Here is a 23,800-nt window from a genome sequence, read left to right as displayed (position 1 = left end):
CAGTAAAATGATGCCCCCCCGGAGTTTATTGTGTTCTTTCCATTTACATGTGCCAGACGTATTGCTGAGTGCCATTCACTGACAGCTATCAGTTTTGTTATTCATATTGACTTCATAAAATTTTGTCATAGTATTATAGTACTCAAAATTTAACTCCTTCACCCCGATTTTCCGTTTTTTTTTTGTTTTGTTTTTTTCTCCCCTTCTTCTGATAGCCGTAACTTTTTTATTTTTCCATCAATCTTGGCATATAAGGGCTTATTTTTTGCGTGACAAATTGTACTTTTGAGTGAAATCATCAGTTTTACCATATATTGTACTAGGAAACAGGGAAAAAAATCCAAATGCGATAAAATTGCAAAAAAAGTGCAATTGCACGATTATTTTTGGGTTATTTTATTCACCATGTTCACTATATTGTAAAACTACCATGTCAGTATGATGCCGAGTTCATAGATACCAAACAGGTATACTCTTACTTTTATCTAAGGGGTTAAAAAAAAATCAGAAGTTTGTTAAAAAAAAGAATTGTGCTTTTGGTGCCATTTTTTGAAACCCGTAGTGTTCTAATTTTTTGGGATGTGAGGCTCAGTGACTGCTATTTTTTTTGCGTCTTTAGCTGGTGTTTTCAATTATACAATTTTTATGTAGTTGCTACTTTTTGATCGCCCGTTATTGGATCTTTTTAAAAATTTTGTGGCGACCAAAAAACATAATTTTGGCATTTGGATTTTTTTCTCGCTACACCATTTACCGATCTGATTATTTGATTTTATATTTTTATTGATCGGGCATTTCTGAACTCGGAGATATCAAATATGTGTATATTTTTTTAACTGTTTTATTTTCAGTGGGGCGAATGAGACGTGATTTGAACTTTTTATTTATTTTTTTACATTTTGTATTTATTTTACTAGTCCCCTTGAGAGCTATAAGGATCAGCAGTCTGATCGCTTGTGCATCCCTGTTGATCAGAGCTGTACAGCTCTGATTAGCAGAAATACAGCATTCCTGTGTGAGTCGGCGCTCTATCGACTGTGACAGAAAATATGTCATGATGGCAACAGGGGTCATTACATGGCCCGCCGCTACCATAGCAACCATAGACTTTCCGTGATCGTGTCACGGGGCCACAGATGGCGGCAGGAACAGCGCGATCCTCGATCTTTCTGTGTGTAAGTGGACAGCTGTGAGTTATCCTGGACTGTATCGGTATTGTAGCACTGGAAATCTGAATGTGGTAGAACAGGATAAGACACATGCTCATTGGATTTATGTCTAATGCTACAGATTGCGCTCTACTGTTATGGCTAAAAATGTTAACGTTATGGGGCCCCCACCAGATTTTCTGCCCAGGGGCCCCCACCAACCTTAATCCGGCCCTGATTACACATTGTCACAATTTGGCAATTTTCTTCTGAGACTGGACAACCTCTTTCCGTGTAGTCTTAATAAATACTATTAACATTATGTTTAGAGGATTTTACTTCAGAATTTATGTTCTCCACAAAACAACATCTTGAAAACTAATGTTTTGAAGAGAACCTGATGCTGCTCAAACTATGGGCAGCATTTATCAGAGTCAGTTCCATTATTTTAGGCAGGAATGCCTTACTCTGAAATGCTGTAGCGTTTTAGGGAAAACATACATTTTAAAGCCAACTGGGCATCATTTCACTAGGATGACTTGTCCAAGAGGCCAGTCCCTTGCAGCTTGTACCCACCCTGCTACCTAAAGTGACAGGTCTCCTCCTTCATGCCTGAGTATATGAGAGACCAATCACACAAGGAAAGCAGAGCGGGAAGAAACAGCCAGGCATTGGCATGTAGGACTAATCACCAAATTTGCATGGTCCCCGGCTGTGTTTGAAAAGTAAGTCTTCTGTGAAGCACTGCAGCGCTTCACTTTTAAACATACCTGACTGAAAAGACAGAGCCAGTGTCTGATTAATGCTGCACGTGGTTCTGGCAGTATGAAACAGCTGTCAGGTTCCCTTTAACTTCTCTATACTTTTATTCACAGTAATTATGAACAGCATTTCCACCATCTCTTTTATGGAGCTAAACTACTTTCATGGTCTCTCTATTTTTTGACCTACCTTCTCATTCTGTCAAAGACTTTTATCTAAATGTCACAAGAAATGCATTTCTTTTTATGAGTTAACTGACGTCTGCTGCAATTTCAATGGCTGCTATCATGTGATTTAAAATGTCAATTTATTTTTAACTCTATTAATTTTTACCTCTAAAAGGTAAAGACATGGCGAGTAAAATGGAGTGATAAAAAAAAAAATCGCATTCCACTCGGATCCATGTTACTCTATGGGGTCGCTGCCATGTGCAATTTTTTTTCTCAGCCCTAATAGGACCCAGAAAACAATCGCAGCATGCTGCAGGTAAAATCCAATTCATTTTCACTCGCACCAATACAACTCTATGCGTGCGAGAGAAACATCACACTGCACTCTCATTACACCGGAGTGTAGTGCGATACACGCATCAGCTGATACTGGAGGAGATAGGGAGATTAGTCCCTCCCTCTCCTCTGCAGCTATGCTCCAATTTCAGGATCGCATTACAGTATAAAGACACTTGGCTTACACTCGCAGCAGAGCGGTAGCCGACGGTCGTTAGCATAATGCATCAGGTGCTAAATGCCCGTGTGTCCTTAGAATTAGACACATAAATGCATGTGTTGTTCACAGAAGCATTAGGAATAGAATTATAGTTTATCACAGGGGCTTGAGGAGATGACTGACCTTTTCCTTTATAAAACATCCTAACGCCTATTTCATACAAGCCAAGAGTTGGTAGACGAGCATTCATAGAAACACTCACTCCCATTTATCAATAACTCAACGAATGGAAAAAATAACCCCGGCATGTTCGATCGGTAATTGGAATTTAATGCATGCATACAAATTATTAGCAGCATATTAGCCCATGTACACAAGTAATGTTCTGCTAATAATGTGTACTATATATGGGGACAGAACAATTAGATTAGCAATCATTCTGTCTCCATCATTGCTCATCAACCAAAACAAACTGACAGGTTAATGAGCACCAAACCATTTGAATATAGTCTACCGATGCTCGTTACTGGTCTGAGATTTTGTAAATAGGCCATTAGGTGACCTAGATGGAAAGTGTATGACCTTGTTTAAAATGAATTTACGCTAAATACTTTGCTGCAAAGCTTCTTTCAACCTAATGACAACATAAGCAGAATTATGCACAGGATCAACCAATCAATAGTAGTTACGGCATTCTGTATGCATAGCACAGCGGCTGAGCTTCAGTTTAAAAGGATTGTCTTAGTGGTTCTTTCCTATAGGGTTAGGAAACATTTTAGGGTAGAGTAAAAATACATTAGCGTAAGTAAATCTATTTCCATCAAAATACATTATTTATTGTGTTATCAATGGGTGCTTCCAGCAAAAATGCATGATGACTCTAATTATGCTGGGCTAGCCTTCTGTACCCTTGCAATAGTTTCTTATTATGATCAGGAATACATGAGATATGGGTATATTTTTCATCTATTAATAGAGGCAATTAATCTCTTCCTACTGAACAACACAGAGATTTTCTGTAATTTCCTGCTATGTACATTTCAAAGTTACATAACCATTTGTTTAACATTGAAGAGGCCATTGAGCAGCGGTTATAAAGCCCATCAAAATAATCATTTACTCCTTCACTCTTTATCTTCCATCATCCATAGGCATGACCTCAAATGTAGAGTCTACGGGAGAATGTTTAAAATGTTCTTATATATTCACTTTTCCATAGCTTTCCTATAGCTTCATCTTTTCTTTGACCACAGAATGAGCAATTTTAATATAATGTCAACATTTGCTAGTCTTCTAAGTAAGAAAGCAAGGAGCTTAATGTGCATTTGAGACTCAACCACTAAAAAGAATATCCTTAAACACTGGTGTAATCCAGTCTTACCCCTTCTTTCTTTCATCCAATCAAAAGTTGAATTTCTATCTAAAATTGATTTGGTTAAACACAACAGCAAAGACAAGAGGATGGTAAAATAATGAGGACACTTTCCCAAGGGATGCGAGCTCCTGAAGTTATGGACACCAAGGTAGCTAATTTGGATCAACCTAATCTGTACACTAGAGTAGTATAAATTAACAAAATAATACCCCTTCTGCTCAACTCGCAGGGTCTACCAACAGTTCCTAACAAGCTTGTTACCTAATTTTGCATTTCATAATTGGGGTATTGCAGCTAAAAGCATTTACTCCCTATCCAATTAAGGCCTCTTTCACATGTCCGGGCCTCCGTTACGTGTATGGTCAGTTTTCTCATGTACTGGAGACATGTGCACACGTAGACCCATTAAAATCAATGGGTCTGCGTTCACGTGCGTTTTTGCCATGGACTGTGTCTTCGTGTGGAGCATACGTGTGCTCCACATGTAGACATGTCCACGTTTTCTCCGGGTGTCACACGGAACGCAAACGGGTCACACGTAACACAAACAGACCACACAGATGTGTTCCATGTGACACATGCCGGAGAAAACACATGTGTCTGCAAGAAAAAAAACAAAACTTTACTCACCTTCTACAGCCCTCCTGTCTCTGCCGCTGCTGTCACTTGCTGCTGACCGCCGTTCATTATGCTCATTGCATATTCACTTCACTGCTGCCGGAAGCAGCAGCAGCGGGGAGTCGGCAGGACCGGAGACCGAAGATCAGCACCACAGACAGCGAAGCCAGGGACAGGTGAGTAGATAGTTCCCGTTCTCCGTGTGTTATTACAGATAACACACGGAGAACACACGTGTGCCATACACACGCCACACCGAGGGCAATATGCACGTGTAAAAGAGGCCTTATACAGATAAGTGCTAGATCAGTTGTGGGTGTGAATGCTGTAACCCCTACCAAATGCACTAAGCACAGCTGTTTCCCACAGTGCCAAAGACTAGAGCTTTACGGCACATGTTCAAAGGCTTCTCCTTTCAAACTCCTGGACATCCACTAATTGAACATTAATAGCATATCCTAGCATAAACCTAAATAATACAAGTTTTAACACTAGAAGTCCCAGGAATTTCGAGCTCCATAGGGTTCCAATGGTAGAAATGTTAAATGACCCCTCTCTGGGACTTCTAGTGTTAAAGGTTTTTTTATGTTCTTATGTCTAATTTAGGGAAATATTTGTCTAATAATTTTACAAATGTGTGGTGGGGCAAAAGAATGGGGTTATTTTTGAAAACGGCCCCATGCTTTGTGAATGTAAGGTATAAATAATTCGTAGCTATTAATTCAATGATATAAATCTATACATGACCTACAGTAGATACTTTTAATTTGCTGTTATCTACCTGGAACATTGTGTTACAATATATTTTACATATAAATGATATGTTACATTACCAACCAAATGTCTCTAAAGAAATAGTATTTGAATCAAGTTTATAGTCTATAATGTTTTTACTTTGAGTATAATATCAAGGACAGTAGTTTTGTTCTACAAAGAGAAAAAGGTCATTCTATGTATCAAAACAAGTGACTATTGATTTCCTTGGAAGCCATGTGCAGATTATTCCGAGGGCTTACATAAAAGCATCAATCTCCAATAATAATGAATTTCTATTATTGCTTTAACTACTTTAATTATATGGAAGAAAAAACATGTGCCATGAACTCAATCTTTTTCTTATACCCATAATGTAGGCAGCAGAAAATATCCTTGTAAAGCAAATAGATGAGGTAACATATAAGGGGGAAGTACTTATTATAGGGGACTTTAGTTATACTGAAAGAATTGGAGTACAGAAACCTGTAAGTCAAGCAAAGAAAAAAAGGTTTTTGACAATAATAAAAGACAACTAATGCAGGAGTTAACAAAAGGGGAGCACTTCTTGACCAAATTATAACCAACGGGCCAGACAGAGTTTAAAATGCATGACTTGTGGGTCACTTGTTTAATAGTGAACACAAAGTAATGTTTTCAGGTATCCTTTAACATGATGTAAAGTAGACTACATTAATATGAGAAAGGCTCATTGGCCAAAAAAGTAAAAATAATCCAAAAATATTCTTCAACTAAATAGACAGTGACAAACTAAAATATTATAGTCTTGGTCCTCTCAAAAATCTGGGGAGTGAAATGGAGAAGAGGGTGAAGGAAAATCCAATGTGCTGAGTGCCATGTTTACACTTAGCCTAGAATTCCGGCAGTATGTCCAAATGAATTAAAACAATTCTTAAAGGTGCTTTACACGCTGCGACATCGCTAACGATATATCGTCGGGGTCACGGTGTTTGTGACGCACATCCAGCGTCGTTAGCGACATCGCAGCATGTGACAGCTAGGAGTGACAATCAACGATCACAAAAACGTCAAAAATCGTTGATCGTTGACACGTCGCTCCTTTTCATAAGATCATTGGTGGTGCATGCCGCTGGTTGTTCATCGTTCCGGCGGCATCACACATCGCTATGTGTAAAGTGCCCTTTAGTTTATTTCAAAATGTTATATGGTATTGCAGAGGAATACAAACTTTGTAGCACACATTAGCGCACATTGACGCATTTTGATCATTTTAGATCTTAATCATAATGTGTTTCTTGTAATTTCACATTGTCACGATAAGCTGGATTTTTTTCTCTAATACATTCAGTGCCATCTTTATAGTATTAAGTGTATTTAAGAAAATATTATATAATTACTGAGACCTGCTTAACCCTGCATGAATAATGCCGCCACCTCAAAAACACAAACGTAGACAACTCACCGGGCCCAGAGAGAATACACTCTGAGTACAGCAGGAATTAAGTACTTTGATAGACACAGCATTAATTCTAATATTAAAGTATACAATAATAACAGTGTGTACCCTAGACTTGCCACAGAGCAAATATGCTGCCAATATTCAAAAACGGGCAAAAACTGAGACTAAAAATTATAGACCTGTATGTTTAACCTCTATTGCGGTCAACATGTTTTAAGATAGAGATGCTATCCTAGAGTATCTCAACAAAAGTAACCTCATGTTCCAACGTCTACATCAGTTTATGAGGGATCGGTCCTGTCAAACTATTCTGATCAGTTTCAATGAGGAGGTAAGTTTCAGACTAGTCCAAAGTAAGGCTGTGGATATTGTCTATCTGGACTTTTCAAAGTTGTTTGATACAGTGCCACATAAAAGGTTGATACATACAATAAGAGCAATGGGACTATAGGAAAATATCTGTAACTGCTGTAATGGGTCACATTTAACAATGGGGTTAGGGTTAGTTTGGGGCCCTCTTCTTTTTAACATATTTAATAAAAAGCTTGTAGAAGGAACACAAATTAGAATTTCACTATTTGTAGATGATACTAAACTCTGCTAAATAATCACTATATAGGAGGAGAATTTAGTATTACAGAGGGATTTATGTAAGCTGAAAACGTGCTGAGAAATGGTAACTGAAATTGAATGTGGATAAAAGAAAGGTCATGCACTTGGCCAAGGAATAAAATGTACAATTATTTACTAAATGGTAAAACACTGGGTAAAACTGTCACAGAAAAAGACTTCGGGATTTCGGGCTCATAACAAAAACATAGTTTTTCCTCTATAAAAGTCACTTGTGTGGTCACACTTAGAATAATGTATACAAATTGGACTTTAGTATATAAGAAGGATATAGCTGAAATAGAGCGCATGAAGAAAATTGAGACCAAGGTTACTAACAGAATGAGAGAACGGCAATATGTAGACAGGGCAAACTTGGGGTTATTCAGGTAGTAGATATGAAGACTTTAGGGAGATGTTACTACAATGTGCAAATCCAGTATATAAAGGAACAGTACAGAGATCTTTGTAATAATCTTTTAATACTGAGGTCTGCCATGATAACAAGGAGGCATTCTCTACATCTAGAAAAAAAAAGGTTTAATCATAATTACAGAAAGTGATTCTTTAGTGTAGAAGCAGTGAGACTATGAAACGCTATGCCACATGATGTTGTAATGGTTTATTCACTACAAAATTTCGAGGAAGGCCTGGATGCCTTTCTTGATAAATATAATATTACAGGTTATGGGTATTACATGCTGTGATGTGACATTGATCCAAGGAACTAGTCTGATTCTCACATGTCAAGCAGGGAAGAAATTATTCATATATACCGTAGTCGTGTACTTCTCATTTCCCTCATGAGGTTTCTTTTCCCTCTCAATCGTCATGTTATGTTATAGGTTGATCTCGATGGACATATGTCTACTTTAAACCTAAAAAACTATGAAACCTACTAGTTTTCTTTATATACATTGTTAGAAAATAAAAAACATTTTATTTTACTGACATATTGAAATGTGGCATGTACAGAAAAACAGCAGAAGAGCTGTCCAGTTGTCACAGGGGGAGATACATGGACGTGCCAACTTGTTAGGAAAAAGTTTCGGACTGAACTGTAGTGTAATGCGGGCGTCACATGAGACGATCTATCGTGCGATATGTCGTCGGGGTCACGGTTTTCGTGACGTACATCCGGCATCGTTTGTGACGTCGTTTCGTGTGACACCTACGAGCATCTGAGAATGATCGCAAATCGGTTACAAATCGTGTATCATTTACACGTCGTTTTTTTTTAAAAATCATTTCGTTTTCTTTGCGCCGGTTGTTCATCGTACCCGGGGTTGAACACATCGCTCTGTGTGACACCCCGGGAACGATGAACTGCAGCTTACCTGCGGCCGCTGGCAATGCTGAAGGAAGAAAGTGGGTGGGATGTTTACGTCCCGCTCATCTCCGCCCCTCCGCCCCTCCCCTTCAGGAAGTGAATGTTCGCCGCCCACAGCGACGTCGCTCAGCAGGTAAATACGTGTGATGGGGGTTTGATGACTTTGTGCGACACGGGCAACGTTTTTTCCGTGATGCACAAATGACGGGGGCGGATACGATCACTCGTGCGATCACACGATAGATCGTATCATGTGACACCCGCATAAGGAGTGAGATGTGCCACTACAGAGACTTTTAACCCTAATTGCTGTATTACTGTTCGTTGTACCAAAATGTTGTGACTTTTCAAAGATTTTTAACACTGTAATAAATGCTTGGATGAATTGGTTTCCTTTTGGACCTTACTTTGGGCACAGTCACATAGTCATGCTTGGACAGTTAAGAACCTTCCTTAAACTGATTACATAAAGTTGTAAGCATGCAGTTGTCTTTAGAAATATTTCCTTACACGTAAAATAAAGGGCATAGCCCAAGCCTTGGTTGACACCTATATACCATTATATCTCCTTGTGACCATATTTTACAGTAAATTATGCATGGTGATAAGTAGTTTTATCTTGTCAACCACCAAACTCAAAAGTGTCCATCATGCTAACCACCTAGTGAAACATGACCAGTGTGCGTTACACCACTCCAGCCAACCATTTCCATTATACATAGCCTTGAATGCTGCTGCTACCATGGAAACTTCATGACGCTCCTGTCGCATAGTTCTCATATTGATGTCCTTTCCAGAAGCAGTATGTAATTCTGTAGTGAGTAATGCATCCTGAGGATAAGTGATTGTTACATGCCCTGAGCTTATTACAAAAAAGTCTCTATGCCTCCTTATAATATTATAATAAACAAGTGCACACTATGGCTAATAATAATAATAATAATAATAATAATAATAATGCTCCCGTGCCTATTTATAATACATTGCTGAACAAATAATACAATAAACTGATACTCCACCCAGATCCTACACCAATCAGTGATGTTCTTCTCCACTGCAATCTCTTGTCCGATACAGGTGGTGAGTTGAAGAAATGTCATTGCCCCACCTCACAGCCCAAACATGGAGCCTGCATCTTGCAGGCTGTGAAAGTGGGGGAGCAGGGAATCTATGGCTCTCTGCTCTGCCACAGTTGCTAAAAGCATTTATAATCCAAGAACGTGGATACCATTAAGACTAAAGGCTACTTTACACGCTGCGATATCGGTCCTGATATCGCTAGCGTGGGTACCCGCCCCCATCTGTTGTGCGACACGGGCAAATCGCTGCCCGTGCCGCACAACATCGCACAGACCCGTCACACATACTTACCTGCCCAGCGACGTCGCTGTGACCAGCGAACCGCCTCCTTTCTAAGGGGGCGGTCCGTGCGGCGTCACAGTGACATCACTGAGCGGCAGCCCAAAAGAAGCGGAGGGGCGGAGATGAGTGGCCGGAACATCCCGACCACCTCCTTCCTTCCTCATAGCGGCCGGGAGGGAGGTAAGGAGAGCTTCCTCGTTCCTGCGGCGTCACACATAGCAATGTGTGCTGCCGCAGGAGCGACGAACTACATCGTTACTGCTGCAGTAATGATAATCGAGAATGGACCCCCATGTCACCGATGAGCGATTTTGCACATTTTTGCAACGATGCAAATTCGCTCATTGGTGTCACACGCAGCAACATCGCTAATGCGGCCGGATGTGCGTCACAAATTCCATGACCCCAATGACTCCACATTAGCGATGTCGCAGCGTGTAAAGCCCCCTTAAGGCTATGTGTCCACGTTGCTTTTTACCTGCTTTTTACCTGCTTTTTTTGCTGCTTTTTCAACTGCCAAAATGGATGTGTTCTGCTTTTCAAGCTTAAGCGGGCTTTACATGCTACGATTTCACTACAGCGATCTCGTTGGGGTCACGGATTTTATGACGCACATCCGGCCGCTGTAGCGATGTTGTAGCGTGTGACTCCTAGGAGCGATTTTGGATCGTTGCAAAAACGTCCAAAATCGCTCCTCGTTGACACGGGGGTCCGCTGCCAGTTATCGCTGCTGTCGCTGGGGCGAAGTTGTTCCTCGTTCCTGCAGCAGCACACATCGCTACGTGTGACGCCGCAGGAACGAGGATCATCTCCTTACCTGCCTCCGGCCACAATGCGGAAGGAAGGAGATGGGCGGGATGTTACGTCACACTCATCTCCGCCCCTCCGCTTAGTGACGTCACTGTGACGCCGAACGGACCATCCCCTTAGAAAGGATGCAGTTCGCCGGTCACAGCGACGTCGCTAGGCAGGTAAGTATGTGTGACAGGGGGTGCGCAATTTTGTGCGCAACGGGCAGCGATAAGCCCGTCGCGCACAAACGATGGGGGCGGGTCTCATGCTAGCGATATCGGGCCGGATATCGCAGCAAGTAAAGCCACCCTTAAGGCTACTTTACACACTGCGATATCGGTCCCGATATCGCTAGTGTGCGTACCCGCCCCCATCTGTTGCGCGACACGGGCATATCGCTGCCCATGCCGCACAACATCGCCCAGAGCCGTCACACATACTTACCTGTCCGGCGACGTCGCTGTGACCGGCGAACCGCCTCCTTTCTAAGGGGGCGGTCCGTGCGGCGTCACAGCGACGTCACTGAACCGCCGCCCAATCGCAGCAGAGGGGCGGAGATGAGCGGGACGTAACATCCCGCCCACCTCCTTCCTTCCGCATAGCGGCTGGGAGGCAGGTAGGGAGACGTTCCTCGCTCCTGCGGCGTCACACGCAGCGATGTGTGATGCCGCAGGAACGAGGAACAACCTCGTTACTGCTGAAGTAACGATAATTGGGAATGGACCCCCGTGTCGCCGATTAGCGATTTTTCACTGTTTTGCAACGATGCAAAATCGCTAATCGATGTCACACGCAACGGCATCGCTAATGCGGCCGGATGTGCGTCACGAATTCCGTGACCCCAACGACTCCGCATTAGCAATGTCGTAGCGTGTAAAGCCCGCTTTAGTCTATGGGAATTTGGGTTTATAAACCCCACTAAGCAGTTCAAACTGCAGCCTTTTTGTGGCAGAAATTTGGGCAAAAACTCAGCTTTGCAGTGCAAAACCCAAATAGCAAAAACAATTGACATGTAAGGTACATGACATGTAAGGTACAAAACAATTGACGGAGGTAAGAAGATGTTCGTCGTTCCTGCGGTGTCACACATAGTGATGTGTGCTGCCGCAGGAACGACGAACAACATCATACCTGCAGCTGCAACGATATTTTGAAAAGGAGTGACGTGTCAACAAGCAACGATTTTTCACATTTTTGCGCACATTGATCGTCGCGCTCCTTGGTGTCACACGCTGCGATGTCGCTAACTGCGCCGGATGTGCGTCACAAACACCATGACCCCGACAATATATCGTTAGCGATGTCGCAGCGTGTAAAGCACCCTCAAGTCAAAAGACTGCAAAAAAGGGTTCATGGAAAAAAATTGCTTCACATAACTCTAAGGCTCTGTGTGTACAGTGTGTTTTTGGATGCGTTTTTTATGCAGATTTTGGCACAAATCTGCATGTCTCTCTTCTTGCCAGCTATCCCAGAAAAGTCATTAAGAATTTGGAAGTGCTGTGCACGCATTGCTTTTTTTTTTTCTTGCAGATTTGGTGCAGTAAATAATCTGCAGCATGTCAATTGTTGCTGCGTTTTTTTCCTGTGTTTATTAGCCCTTCCACCCATTGACTTCATTAAGAAAAATATATGGAACAAAAATGCACCAAAAGCGCACCAAAATGCATGCTTTTTTTGGGTGTTTTTTTGAGAAGGTGCAGATATGATGCAGAAAATTTCTGTACCAAACCTGCACCATGTGCACATAACCTAAAACCTCTTCAAAAACTCCCCAAAAAGGCATGTTATCTGCAACAATTTACACTTTGAAAACCTCAAAACACTCAGTGTGAACACAGCCGTACAGACAGGTAATCAGGCAATGAAATCTCTTTTTCTTGATTTGTAATAATATTCTGATACAATTAGTGTAGTAAATCAATAATAAATCACATGTATTATGTGCTTATAATGTCTTACCATTGTCATTTCCTTGCCGGATTTCTTCCGCGGTCCGGTCTATCAGCACATATAGAGACCATACTACGCATGTAATGGCAATTATGTGAAAAGTTACAGAACAGACTATTTTCCTCCTTTCACTTTTGGTCATCTGCAGTTTTTCCCACTGAAATAAAAATAGAAAATAAAATAAGTAAATTTTGCCTGTAATAATAAGGAAAAAAATCTCAATTAATAATATTTTCTAAGATATCTTATTACTATGCATGTACTGTAATCTTCTACAGCTTATCCTGTATAATCATATAATGATGATGGATATTAGTATATAAACACTCTGTTCACATTTACATCAATGGTTTAATCCATAGCGGAACTGAAGAAACCAAAGGAAAGACGCCAAATTCCAGCCAGCTTTTTGGGGGTTTGTGAATTAATCCTAAAGGGGGCTTTACATGCAATGATATCTCTAACGATATATCGTCGGGGTCACGGAATTCGTGACGCACATCTGGTGTCGTTAGCGACGCCGTTGCGTGTGACACCTATGAGCGAGTGTTAACGATCAAACATACTCACCTAATCGTTGATCATTGACACGTCGTTCATTTTCAAAAAATTGTTGCTCATTTGGGACGCAGGTTGTTCGTCGTTCCTGAGGCAGCACACCGGAAACGACGAACAGCAGCGTTCCTGCATTATCCGGCAACGAGGTGAATGTGTCGTTAATGCGGCTGGTTTCCGCCCCTTCGCTTCTATTGGCGGGCCGCTGTGTGACGTCGCTGTGACGGCACATGAACATCCCCCTTAAAAAAGAGGTTGTTCGCTGCCCATAGCGACATCGCTAGGTAGGTACGTGTTACGCATCCTAGCGATATTGTGTGCCACGGGCAGCGATTTGCCCGTGATGCACAAACGACAGGGGCGGGTGCTTTCACGAGTGACGTCGCTAGCGATATCGCTGCGTGTAAAGCAGCCTTAAGGCTATGTTCACAGGTTGCTTTTTTTTGCTGCTTTTCTTGCTACATTTTTCAGGCTCCCAAAGTTCAGCTTTGCTTCTACCTTGCAAGCATAAAAATACACGGTTTTAGGCTACCAATGTAAGATGTATCTGAAATTCTAAAACTTTTTTTTGAAAAAAGAGCAATTTGATCAAATGTTTTCAGGGAGAAAGTTCTTTATATTTGAAAAATAGTGACTATTCTGAACACAAACGCTGGATTCATGTATGAAGTGCAGCCGTGAACTAAGCTTACACGAATTCATAAAAAAATACACAATTGCAAATTTAAAAACAGATGGAGAAGTTGAATTAGTTCTGCATTATTTTCTTTACACATATCAATAACTTAATTAAACCGTACTTGAAGTCAGGAGAAACCAGCTAAGGCCATATGCACATACTGAGGATTTACTGAGTTTTTTTACCTCAGTATTTGTAGCCAAAATCAGGAATGGGTATAAGGCCCCTTTCACACGTCAGTGATTCTGGTACGTTTGTGCTTTCTTTAAGGCCTCCGACACACTCACATGAAAATCACGCATGTGCCGAGAGACACGTATTTCCCCTGCGTGTTGCGTGCAGGTAAGTACGTGTCTCTGGTACGAGCGGGCCACGTGTGTTCTACGTGTGCTATCCACGATAGCACACGTAGAACCGGTAATTTGCATACTCACGTGGTCCTTCCTGATGTCCGCGCTGCTGTCTGTGGTGCTGATCTTCGACTCCAGCCCTGCCGTCTCCCCGCTGCTGCTGCTGACCGCAGTGAAGAGAATATTAAATGAGAATAATGAGCGGCGGTCGGCAGAAAGTGACAGCAGCGGCAGAGACAGGAGGGCTGGAGAAGGTGAGTTAAGGTTTTGTTTTTTTTTCTCTGACACGTGTGTTTTCTCCGGCGCGTGTCACACGGGACCGCATCCACACTACACCCGTGTGGTACGGGTGCGGGCCGTGTGACACTCGTGCTGCCGGAGAAAACACTGACATGTCAGCGTTTAGAAAAACGCACACACGTACAAACGCACACAGAAACACGTTCCGTGTTATTTTACGTGTGTGTGCCTGCTACAATAGGGTAGCATTGCTGAACATGTCTCCGTGCCGCCGGTACGTGCAAAAAATGACAAACACGTACCAGCGGCACGAATATGTGTCGCAGGCCTAAAACGTACCAGAATCACTGACATACGCAGACCCATTATAATCAATGGGTCTGCTCACACATCAGTGATTTTTCACTGAAAGTGTCTCCGTGCAGCGTGCACGCGTGGCCGTGATTCTGCACGGAGACAAGTCAGTTTTTTTCTGGCATCACTGATGACCCACGGACCACACTATGGTGTGATCCGTGTGTGATCAGTGAAACACGTACCAGAAAATCACGGACATATTAAATATTTTCAACTTACCTTGCCTGCAATTCGCTCTGAAGCAGTTTCTGCCTGGCTCATGAATATTCATGAGAGCAGGAAAACCCAACCAGGAAGTAGGTGCTGAGAGCGGTGGGCGGACGCTGGAGATCCGAGGAGATCAGCAACATGGACAGCAGCAGTGAAGGCAGGTGAGTAATGTCCATATGCAATCACGGATCAGAGATCACAGTAAAGTAAAGAACGTCTGTGTTTTTCACTGACGTGTGAAACGGGCCTAAAATGTAGAATTAGTACTTGTGTTTCTATTATACTTTTCCTCTGACTGTTCCACTCCTCATTATGGCTACAAATACTGAGGTAAAAAACTCACCAAATGCTCAACATGTTCACATGGTCACACCTCAGTATATGTAGCCAAAACCAGGAGTGGGTAAAAAATATAGAAGTGGCGCCCGTGTTTATATTAGGCCTCTTTCACACGTCCGTGCAAAACACACACATTTTGCACAATCTGTGGTGTAGGCACAGATTTGTGTGCGTGTGTCTGTGTGTATGTTCAGCATGTGGTGTTAGTGTGCTATCCATGTGACATCCGCATAGCACACTGACAGCATGAACTTCTGTACTTACTGTACCTGTCCATGCTGCTGCGGTTTTCGGCACTGCTGCTGCTTCCGTTCCGAGTTGCAGTGAATATGCAATGAGCATAATGAGCAGAGGTCGTAAGCAAGTGACAGCAGTGCTGAAGACATCAGTGATGGAAACAGGTGAGTACAGAAAAGCATTTTATTTCACAGACACATGTTTTCTCCGATACATGTCACACTGATGCTACAGAGAGCACATCAGTGTGCTGTCCATGTGACACCCATGCTATCGGAAAAAAACGGACATGTCTACATGTGGAAAAAACGGACACACGTATGCTCCACATGGGTACACTATCCGTGTGAAAACACACATATGTGCGCAAAGCCATTGATTTTAATGGTTCTACATGTTTCCATGTCTCCGGTACGTGTGAAAACGGACGTCACACGTACCAGAAACATGGATATGTGAAGGAGGCCTTATAATTTTCCTCTGACTGTTCCATCCCTCATTATGACTACAGATAGGGAGGTAAAAAAATTTACCAAATACTCAACATTATCACATGGTCTTAGCTCAGTATTTGTAACCCAAAACCAGGAGTGGGTATAAAATATAGAAGTGCTGCACATGTTTCTATTAGACCACGTGCACATGTTGAGTATTTGTTGAGTTTCTTACGTCAGTACTTGTAAGAGAAAACCTTGAATGGGCAAAAAATGTAGAAGTGGTGCTTGTGTTTCTATTTGGCCATGTACACATGATGAGTAATTAGTGAGTTTTTTAACCTCAGTATTTGTAGCCAAAATCAGGAGTGGGTAATAAATACAGAAGTGGAGCTCATGTTTCTGTTATTCTTTTTCTGATCATTCCTTGTTCTCTCTTGCAAATATTGAGGTAAAAAACTCAGCAAATACTCAACGTGTGCACGTGGCCTAATATGACTCCTATTTTGATAATGCCATGAAATTTTGGTTTATACTTTGGAAAACAACAACAAACTGGTTTTACATCCTGCTGTACCTGTGTTCTTTTCACCAAAAATACTGAAAAACTGAAAGCAAAATTTTTTTTGCATTTTTGTACTTAATCATTGCTCTCTATGACTGAAAAAATGCTGCAAAAATGTTGAAAGAATTGACGTGCTGCAATTTCCCAAAAGCAATCATGTGCATGATATTTCTGGAATCTCACAGCTTTTGATGGTGTAAAAAGCAGCTTTTAATTTGCTATGTGCTTTTCTATACTTTTGAATATTTTCTTTCTTTGCATATTTTTAGTGATTGCCACTTCTCAGATCCAGTCACATACTAATCCTTATGCTTCCCTCCCACACATAAAGCAAGAAATTCACAGAAACGCAGAGAAGATGCAATTCCATTCTCCTCTTCCAAAATGCATGATTTCAGGTATTCTCTGCAGGATTAGTTTTGAGAACTAAAGCCTGCTTTACACCTTACGATATCACATACGATATCGTATGCGATTGTACCCGCCCCCATCGTATGTGCGGCACGTTCAATTTGTTGACCTTGTCGCACAAACGATTATTTGCCGTCACACGTACTTACTGTTCCATACAACCTCGATGTGGGCGGCGAACATCCACTTCCTGGAGTGGGAGGGACGTTTGGCATCACAGCGACGTCACGCGGCAGCCGGCCAATAGAAGCGGAGGGGCAGAGATGAGTGGGACGTAAACATCCCGCCTACCTCCTTCCTTCCGCATTGCGGTCGGGAGCCGCGGGATGCAGGTAAGATCTGTTCATCGTTCCCGGGGTGTCACACACTGCGATGTGTGGTAGCTCGGGAACATTGAACAACCCGATGTGCAATTTTAAGGAAATGAACGACGTGTATGCGATGAACGGTTTTACGTTCAATCGCAATCGCACGTAGCTGTTACACGCTACAACACCACTAGCGATGCCGGATGTGCGTCACTTATGACGTGACCCCGCCGACACATTGTTAGATTTGTTGTAGCGTGTAAAGCCCACTTAAGGGAGTGTTTGTAGATAGATAAACGAGATCTGCAAGCTGCAGGAAGGTAAAGAAAATGATACTTTCTTCTAGCAAGATATAATACAATTTTTCATTTATTCCCATGTACTTCTAATGTATGAAAATATTAACAGCCACAGCTATGCTTTAGAATGCACCCAGTGGAAGAAATCTTCATTCATAGAAACTAAGTAGTTGTAATATTGCTTTACAATATTTGGGCTAATGTCCGTAAATAAGGTACTGAAATAGGAAACCGTGAGGACCATCATTTATGGGAAGAACAAGTTTCACTGAACTATTGATAATATAGAAAAAAATCTAAGTCTGATGTAGAAGTGAGTAAAATTAGGGCAACGTGATCTACCTTATTTTTAGGATTATAAGACACACTCTTCCTCCCAAAAATTTGTGAGGAAATAAGGGGTGCGTCTTATAAGCTGAATGTAGCTTTCCAGGTTGGTAGAGAGGGGTTTCAAGTGGCTGGGGGAATTGTTATGGTCAGGAGACTGCAAATTATCTTCCAAAAATCCCATAAAAAGTTTGATGATAATACACAAGAGTAGATGGAAACTGCAATCTACTGACTACACAAGCACAGCTAGAAGTAGCAGTAGAGTGTTGCTAACAAACTTAGACGCCTCGTCACCGCCGGAGAACTAACTAACCTCAAAGATGGAATGAGGAATCCTGACTTGCCTCAGCAGCCCCAAAGGAAAGTCAAAGCCTCCAACATATAATGATGGTGATGTAAGAAAAAAACAACACACAGATGGTAGACATAGAAATAAGCAAACTGAGGCCCTGCTAGTGAGATACAAAACTATAGGACAGATTGCTGCTTGCAGCCAGTTAAAACTCTGAATAATACCAACACCTGATAATCGAAAATTCCCTTAAAGATCACACAATCTTTCTTCTCACTATATCAGGAACTCTTGTGCAAATACATTTAAATAGAAAATGCAAATATAATAGAAAAGATCATAACTACAAAGACACATGCGATACAAAAATACAAAACTCCTGATCAAACAGTGAGTAAAAACTCCTTTTCTTGCTTGGAACAAATCGTCCTCCAAAAATAGTGCAGGAAGAGCACTTAGACACTTGCAAAAAACAAAAGGGAATATTCTCAAACACTGATTTTGAAAAAGACATAGATTAAGCAGAAATGCCCTTCAGTGTAAATTCAGCCTTTAACCAAGCCAAGAACAAAATACTTATCAGGCATAGCTGAAGACTCAGGATGACATGGGAACAAAACCGATGCAAAGGACCAAAAAAACGCTGTAGAAATCATTCATGGAGAATCTAAAAAGGCGTAAAAAAAGCAAAACAAAAACCTAAAGGGAAAAGCAAAAGCCTAAAGGCTGGAGGAGAAAACACAGGACATCTTCACATGAAGCAGAAACAATTATCCCCGGCAAAGGCAAACTTCCTTCCTATATCCCCCCAGGCTGTACTCCATAGGCTTCCTGAAACAGCAATCATCTTCAACACCTGTCTGAGTGACAGATGCAGAATCAGACTCACTACCAGCCCTAGCCACGAGAGGGAGTCCAGAAGCACTCCCGAGAACAGCACCATCTCTGATGATATTCACAACAGGGAATGCTGCAGAGGCTGTGCAGGGTCTGCAGTGGCTGGTGCTGCAGGGGCTGTGCGGGTGCTGCGAAGGCTGTGTGGGGTCTCTGGTGGCTTGACTGGTGCTGCGGGGCAGACGATGAGGACTTCAAATAATGACGCCCGGAGTCGACGCGTCCACAGATGAAGCTCTCGGCTCAAGCTCTCCTCTGCGCAGGTGCCGCCTCCGGCTAATTGATCTCCCAACAACCGAGTTAAGGAAAATAGCACCCAGAGGTGGCGCTTACACAGATGAGATCTCGGGTTGCCATTGAGCCGAGAGCTCAATCTGCGCTGACTCCAGGCACCATTTCTTTGAAGCCCTCACTGCCCGTAGCTGCCGCCGCCACAGATGCCTGAGCCCCAGCACCAGCACAGCTGCCACAGCACCAGCACAGCTGTCCGAGCCACTGCTTCTGCCGCAGTCCCAGCACAGCCTACAGTTTTTTGGACACCCACCGCTCCTGCATTCTGTGACTCCTCTCCACCACTGCTGTTACCTCTGGTAAGACACCACCAGATTATAAAATATATCCCATTTTTTTCACGTTTTTTTGCTCTGAAGTTGGGGTGTGTCTTATATTCTGGTGTGTCTAATAAACCGAAAAATACGGTGTATATAATATATATATATATATATATATATATATATATATGTACACACTGGATTAGTAATGAGCGATCACTACCATGCTTGGGTGCTCGGTGCTCAGAACGAGCAGTTGGATGCTTTGATGGGCGTGACTCAAGTACCCAAGTATAATGGAAGTCAATGGGGAACTCGAGTATTTTTCCAAAGAGACCAGTCATAGCTTGCAATAGTGCGGGAAAGATGGGTTAAAAATAAGGGTACTGAGTAGGGATGATCAAGTGCTACCTTGCTTGGGTGGCTCAGCATGAGTAAAGAGACGTTTTCAATAACTCTGTAACAATACAAATATTCCAGTAAGTTATAAGGATGATCCTTATGTGTATATTAGTGATAAGTTCGCACTACTATGCTCACGTGCTCAGGTCTCATAATGAGCAGTTGGATGATCGGATGCCACGACTCAAGTATTTAAGTATAATGGAAGTCTATGGGGAATTTGAGCATTTTTCCCACTGACTTCCATGATACTCGAGTACTCAAGTCGCACCCATCCTAGTATCCAACTGCTCATTATGAGACCTGAGCACTCGAGCATCGTAGTGCTCACTTATCACTAATATACACATAAGTATCATCCTTATAATTTACTGGAATATTTGTATTGTTACAGAGTTATTGAAAATGTCTCTTTACTCATATGATAACATTGGGGAGGAAATATTAACCAATGATTGACAATGTCTCTATTTAATAACATTAACACCAATATGTCACTCTTTTCTGTATCAGAGCATCAAGAGATGACAAGGAGCCTCTGCAAATCTGAATATAATACCCAGATATCAGATAAACACATTAACTTGTGTTCATGATGAAAACGACATAGCACATCAAATTGAACCTTCTCTTCCTAAATCTGATCTGATCTAGAAGGCATCATGTTAATAAAAATGGCCTGATTTGTATTTAAAGCAGAAATCAGTGTTCTTCGCCCCAGAGTGACAGACAGACAAGTCCCAGGATCTGAACACTGCTTCTAACGCTGGTAGTCCTTGTTCTTGCCCACAGCCTTCTTGATCTAATCCTTCGGAGAACACATTCCATGGATAAAAATGGTAAAATAAAACTCTTTGTTATTGCTGGTGATTAAATCGTCATGTAAAGGTGACCTTGTGTCATCTGTGTGAGCGTTAGGCTCGGAATATTGTTCCAAATGTATAATTCCATACAACAATTGTATTCCCTTTTGTAGACACTGAAGATCTGCTGTACCCATCCACTAATGCAATAATTAGAACAAAGGGGTAATTAGACGTTTGGGAACTATTGTGTAAAATATAGAGGAATAATATGTGTTTATTCTTTGAAATTATGGAAATATCACTAAGCAGATCTGCATACGAGAGCTCTGTTTTTTTTATATACAGGACATACTAGACCTCTTTACAGTTTTGCTTTAGAAAAGGATGATTTTCTCCTTCAGGCAAAAGGACATATAGAGAAACTCAAAGATCTTTAAGAGCCTAGACTATCAGCACTGCGGACGCCGCTGCCATCTACTGGTGACGATGTGAAACGTGGCAAGTGACTGACCAATTTTTTCTAGTATGCAGAGAACAACAAGGTGAAATGACGTTTACTCATAGATTTAATGTTTTATTTGTTGCTGTTTTTTACAAACTGATAAATAATTTATTTTGTCAAGGATATTCTTTTCTAGCTCTGTCTGACGAGGTTTTAGGACTGTACTTAAAGCTCCTCTCTGAAGTTACGCATTCACCTTGAAAATAAAGATTCATAAGGTCTCTTTGATGTGAAGTGCATTTTGTTAATTGATTATCCCATGAATTAGACAATGAAATATTTCTGTGTAGTCGACAAGGTTGCTGTCACAATAAGCAATAATTAATGTGTCATGTTGCTAATTAGTAATAAGTATACATTATACAGAACCATTGGGGACTGAAACCGGGCCATGAATCAGTCACTATCTTCTCCAGCAGCAGCCGGATGTACACTATATATAGAGCCAGAATCACATAGCTCAATACAATGTGCACTGGCTGTGTTCAGGTGCTGCAGCTCATCTCCTATTGAAGTGAATGGGACTCAAGAATGGCCACATGACATTGAGTGGCACTGTCCTACAGAAATGTATGCTGTGTACATCCGTTGCCTACTGGAGCTGCAAACAGCTGATAGATGGGGTGCCAAGTATAAGACCCCCACCTGTCTACTATTCATGACCTACCCTAAAGAAAGGTATTCGATATCTAAATCCAGGTCAACCCCTTTATAATATTTTAAAAAATCACTAAAAACAGTAATATATTGGTTTTTAAGTTTTTTTTTGTGCATCTCTTTAAAGGGAACATGTCAGTTGATGCATGCTGCCTAACAAATATATCAAAAAGACTGACCTGCACATCCAACAGGTGTGAACAGGTGCCAGCTGAAAACACATAAGTACAAAAATACATACAGCTGCAAAGCATGTATCAGTCACTGGCTGTATAATCACAGCCCTATAAAAAAACATACTTTTAATAGCTGCCGTGGACTGAGCCGCGCTATTGACTAGTCATATAGGTGAGTCCTTGGCGGCTTCTCTCCACTCGCTGACAGTGACTGACAAATCTCTGCCTATACGTACACATGGGCAAAGACCTGTCAGTCAGTGTGTGGGGAGATGTACCCAGGGACCCGCTTGTAAAAGTAATCAATAACACAGCTCAGATTCGGCAACGTTTCACAGTTAAGCTGGGTTCACACATAGCAACAGCGACAACGACATCGCTGTTACGTCACCATTTTCTGTGACATAACAGCGACCTTGTAAGTCGCTGTTATGATCGCTGCTTAGCTGTTAAACACAGCGACGCAGCAGCGATCATAACGTCGCTATATGTGCAGAGAGCAGGGAGCCACGCACACTGCTTATCCCTGGCTCCTTGCTCTCCTAGCTACAGTACACATCGGGTTAATTAACCCGATGTGTACTGCAGCTACATGTCACAGTGCAGATAGCAGGGAGCCGCGCACACTGCTTAGCGCTGGCTCCTTGCTCTCCTAGCTACAGTACACATAGGGTTAATTACCCGATGCGTACTACAGCTACATGTGCACAGAGCAGGAGCCGGCGCTGGCAGAAAGAGCGGCGGAGGCTGGTAACGAAGGTAAATATCAGGTAACCAGGGAAAGGTCTTCCCTTGGTTACCCGATGTTTACAGTGGTTACAGCTTTCCGCAGCTGCCAGACGCCGGCAGGACATTCAGCAACGAGCAACGACCTCACAGCAGGGGCCAGCTCGTTGCTGGATGTCACACACAGTGACAGCGACGGGACGTCGCTGCAACGTCACAGAAAATGGTGACGTAGCAGCGACGTCGTTGTCGTCGTCGCTGTGTGTGACACCACCTTTAGACATACATGGCTGTGATCATACAGCGAGTGCCTGATACATGCTGCCAATGGTTTAAGCAGCATGTATCAGCTGACAGGTTCTCTTTAGGGAAGGATTCACACATACATTTTTATATATGTTTGGGTCAGGAGACCTACGGCCGGTCTATGCATTATGGATCACAATACATGGATTTGTAAGTGACAGCCATCTAAAGGTGGATAAAGTAAAACAGAAAAACACTCTTCCATCTATAATCCCCCTTCCATCATCCAATTCTGTCTTTGCCTTCAAAAACTGCATCAAGAAACTGTATAAAATGGTGAAACGTGGAAGCATTCATACAGATAATAATTGTAGTTGTGTGCTACATTTTAATTAACCGAGTGGAGCACAAATTCAAGCCTTTATGAC

The 23,800-nt window shown here is 42.0% G+C and overlaps 1 protein-coding gene across 1 annotated transcript in view; it reads right to left on the bottom strand.

The window, feature by feature from the left end:
* MARCHF1 (membrane associated ring-CH-type finger 1) overlaps window positions 1-23,800 on the bottom strand; it is a 536,484-nt gene that overhangs the window by 161,059 nt on the left and 351,625 nt on the right. The window contains exon 6 of the mRNA XM_075347363.1: window positions 12,816-12,963. Within this exon, the coding sequence (XP_075203478.1) occupies window positions 12,816-12,963 (148 nt within the window). The remainder of the gene's footprint in view (window positions 1-12,815; window positions 12,964-23,800) is intronic.

This window comes from Anomaloglossus baeobatrachus, chromosome 1 (assembly GCF_048569485.1).
Source record: "Anomaloglossus baeobatrachus isolate aAnoBae1 chromosome 1, aAnoBae1.hap1, whole genome shotgun sequence".
Lineage (NCBI taxonomy): Eukaryota > Metazoa > Chordata > Amphibia > Anura > Aromobatidae > Anomaloglossus > Anomaloglossus baeobatrachus.
This window is presented reverse-complemented; position numbering and strand designations above follow the sequence as displayed.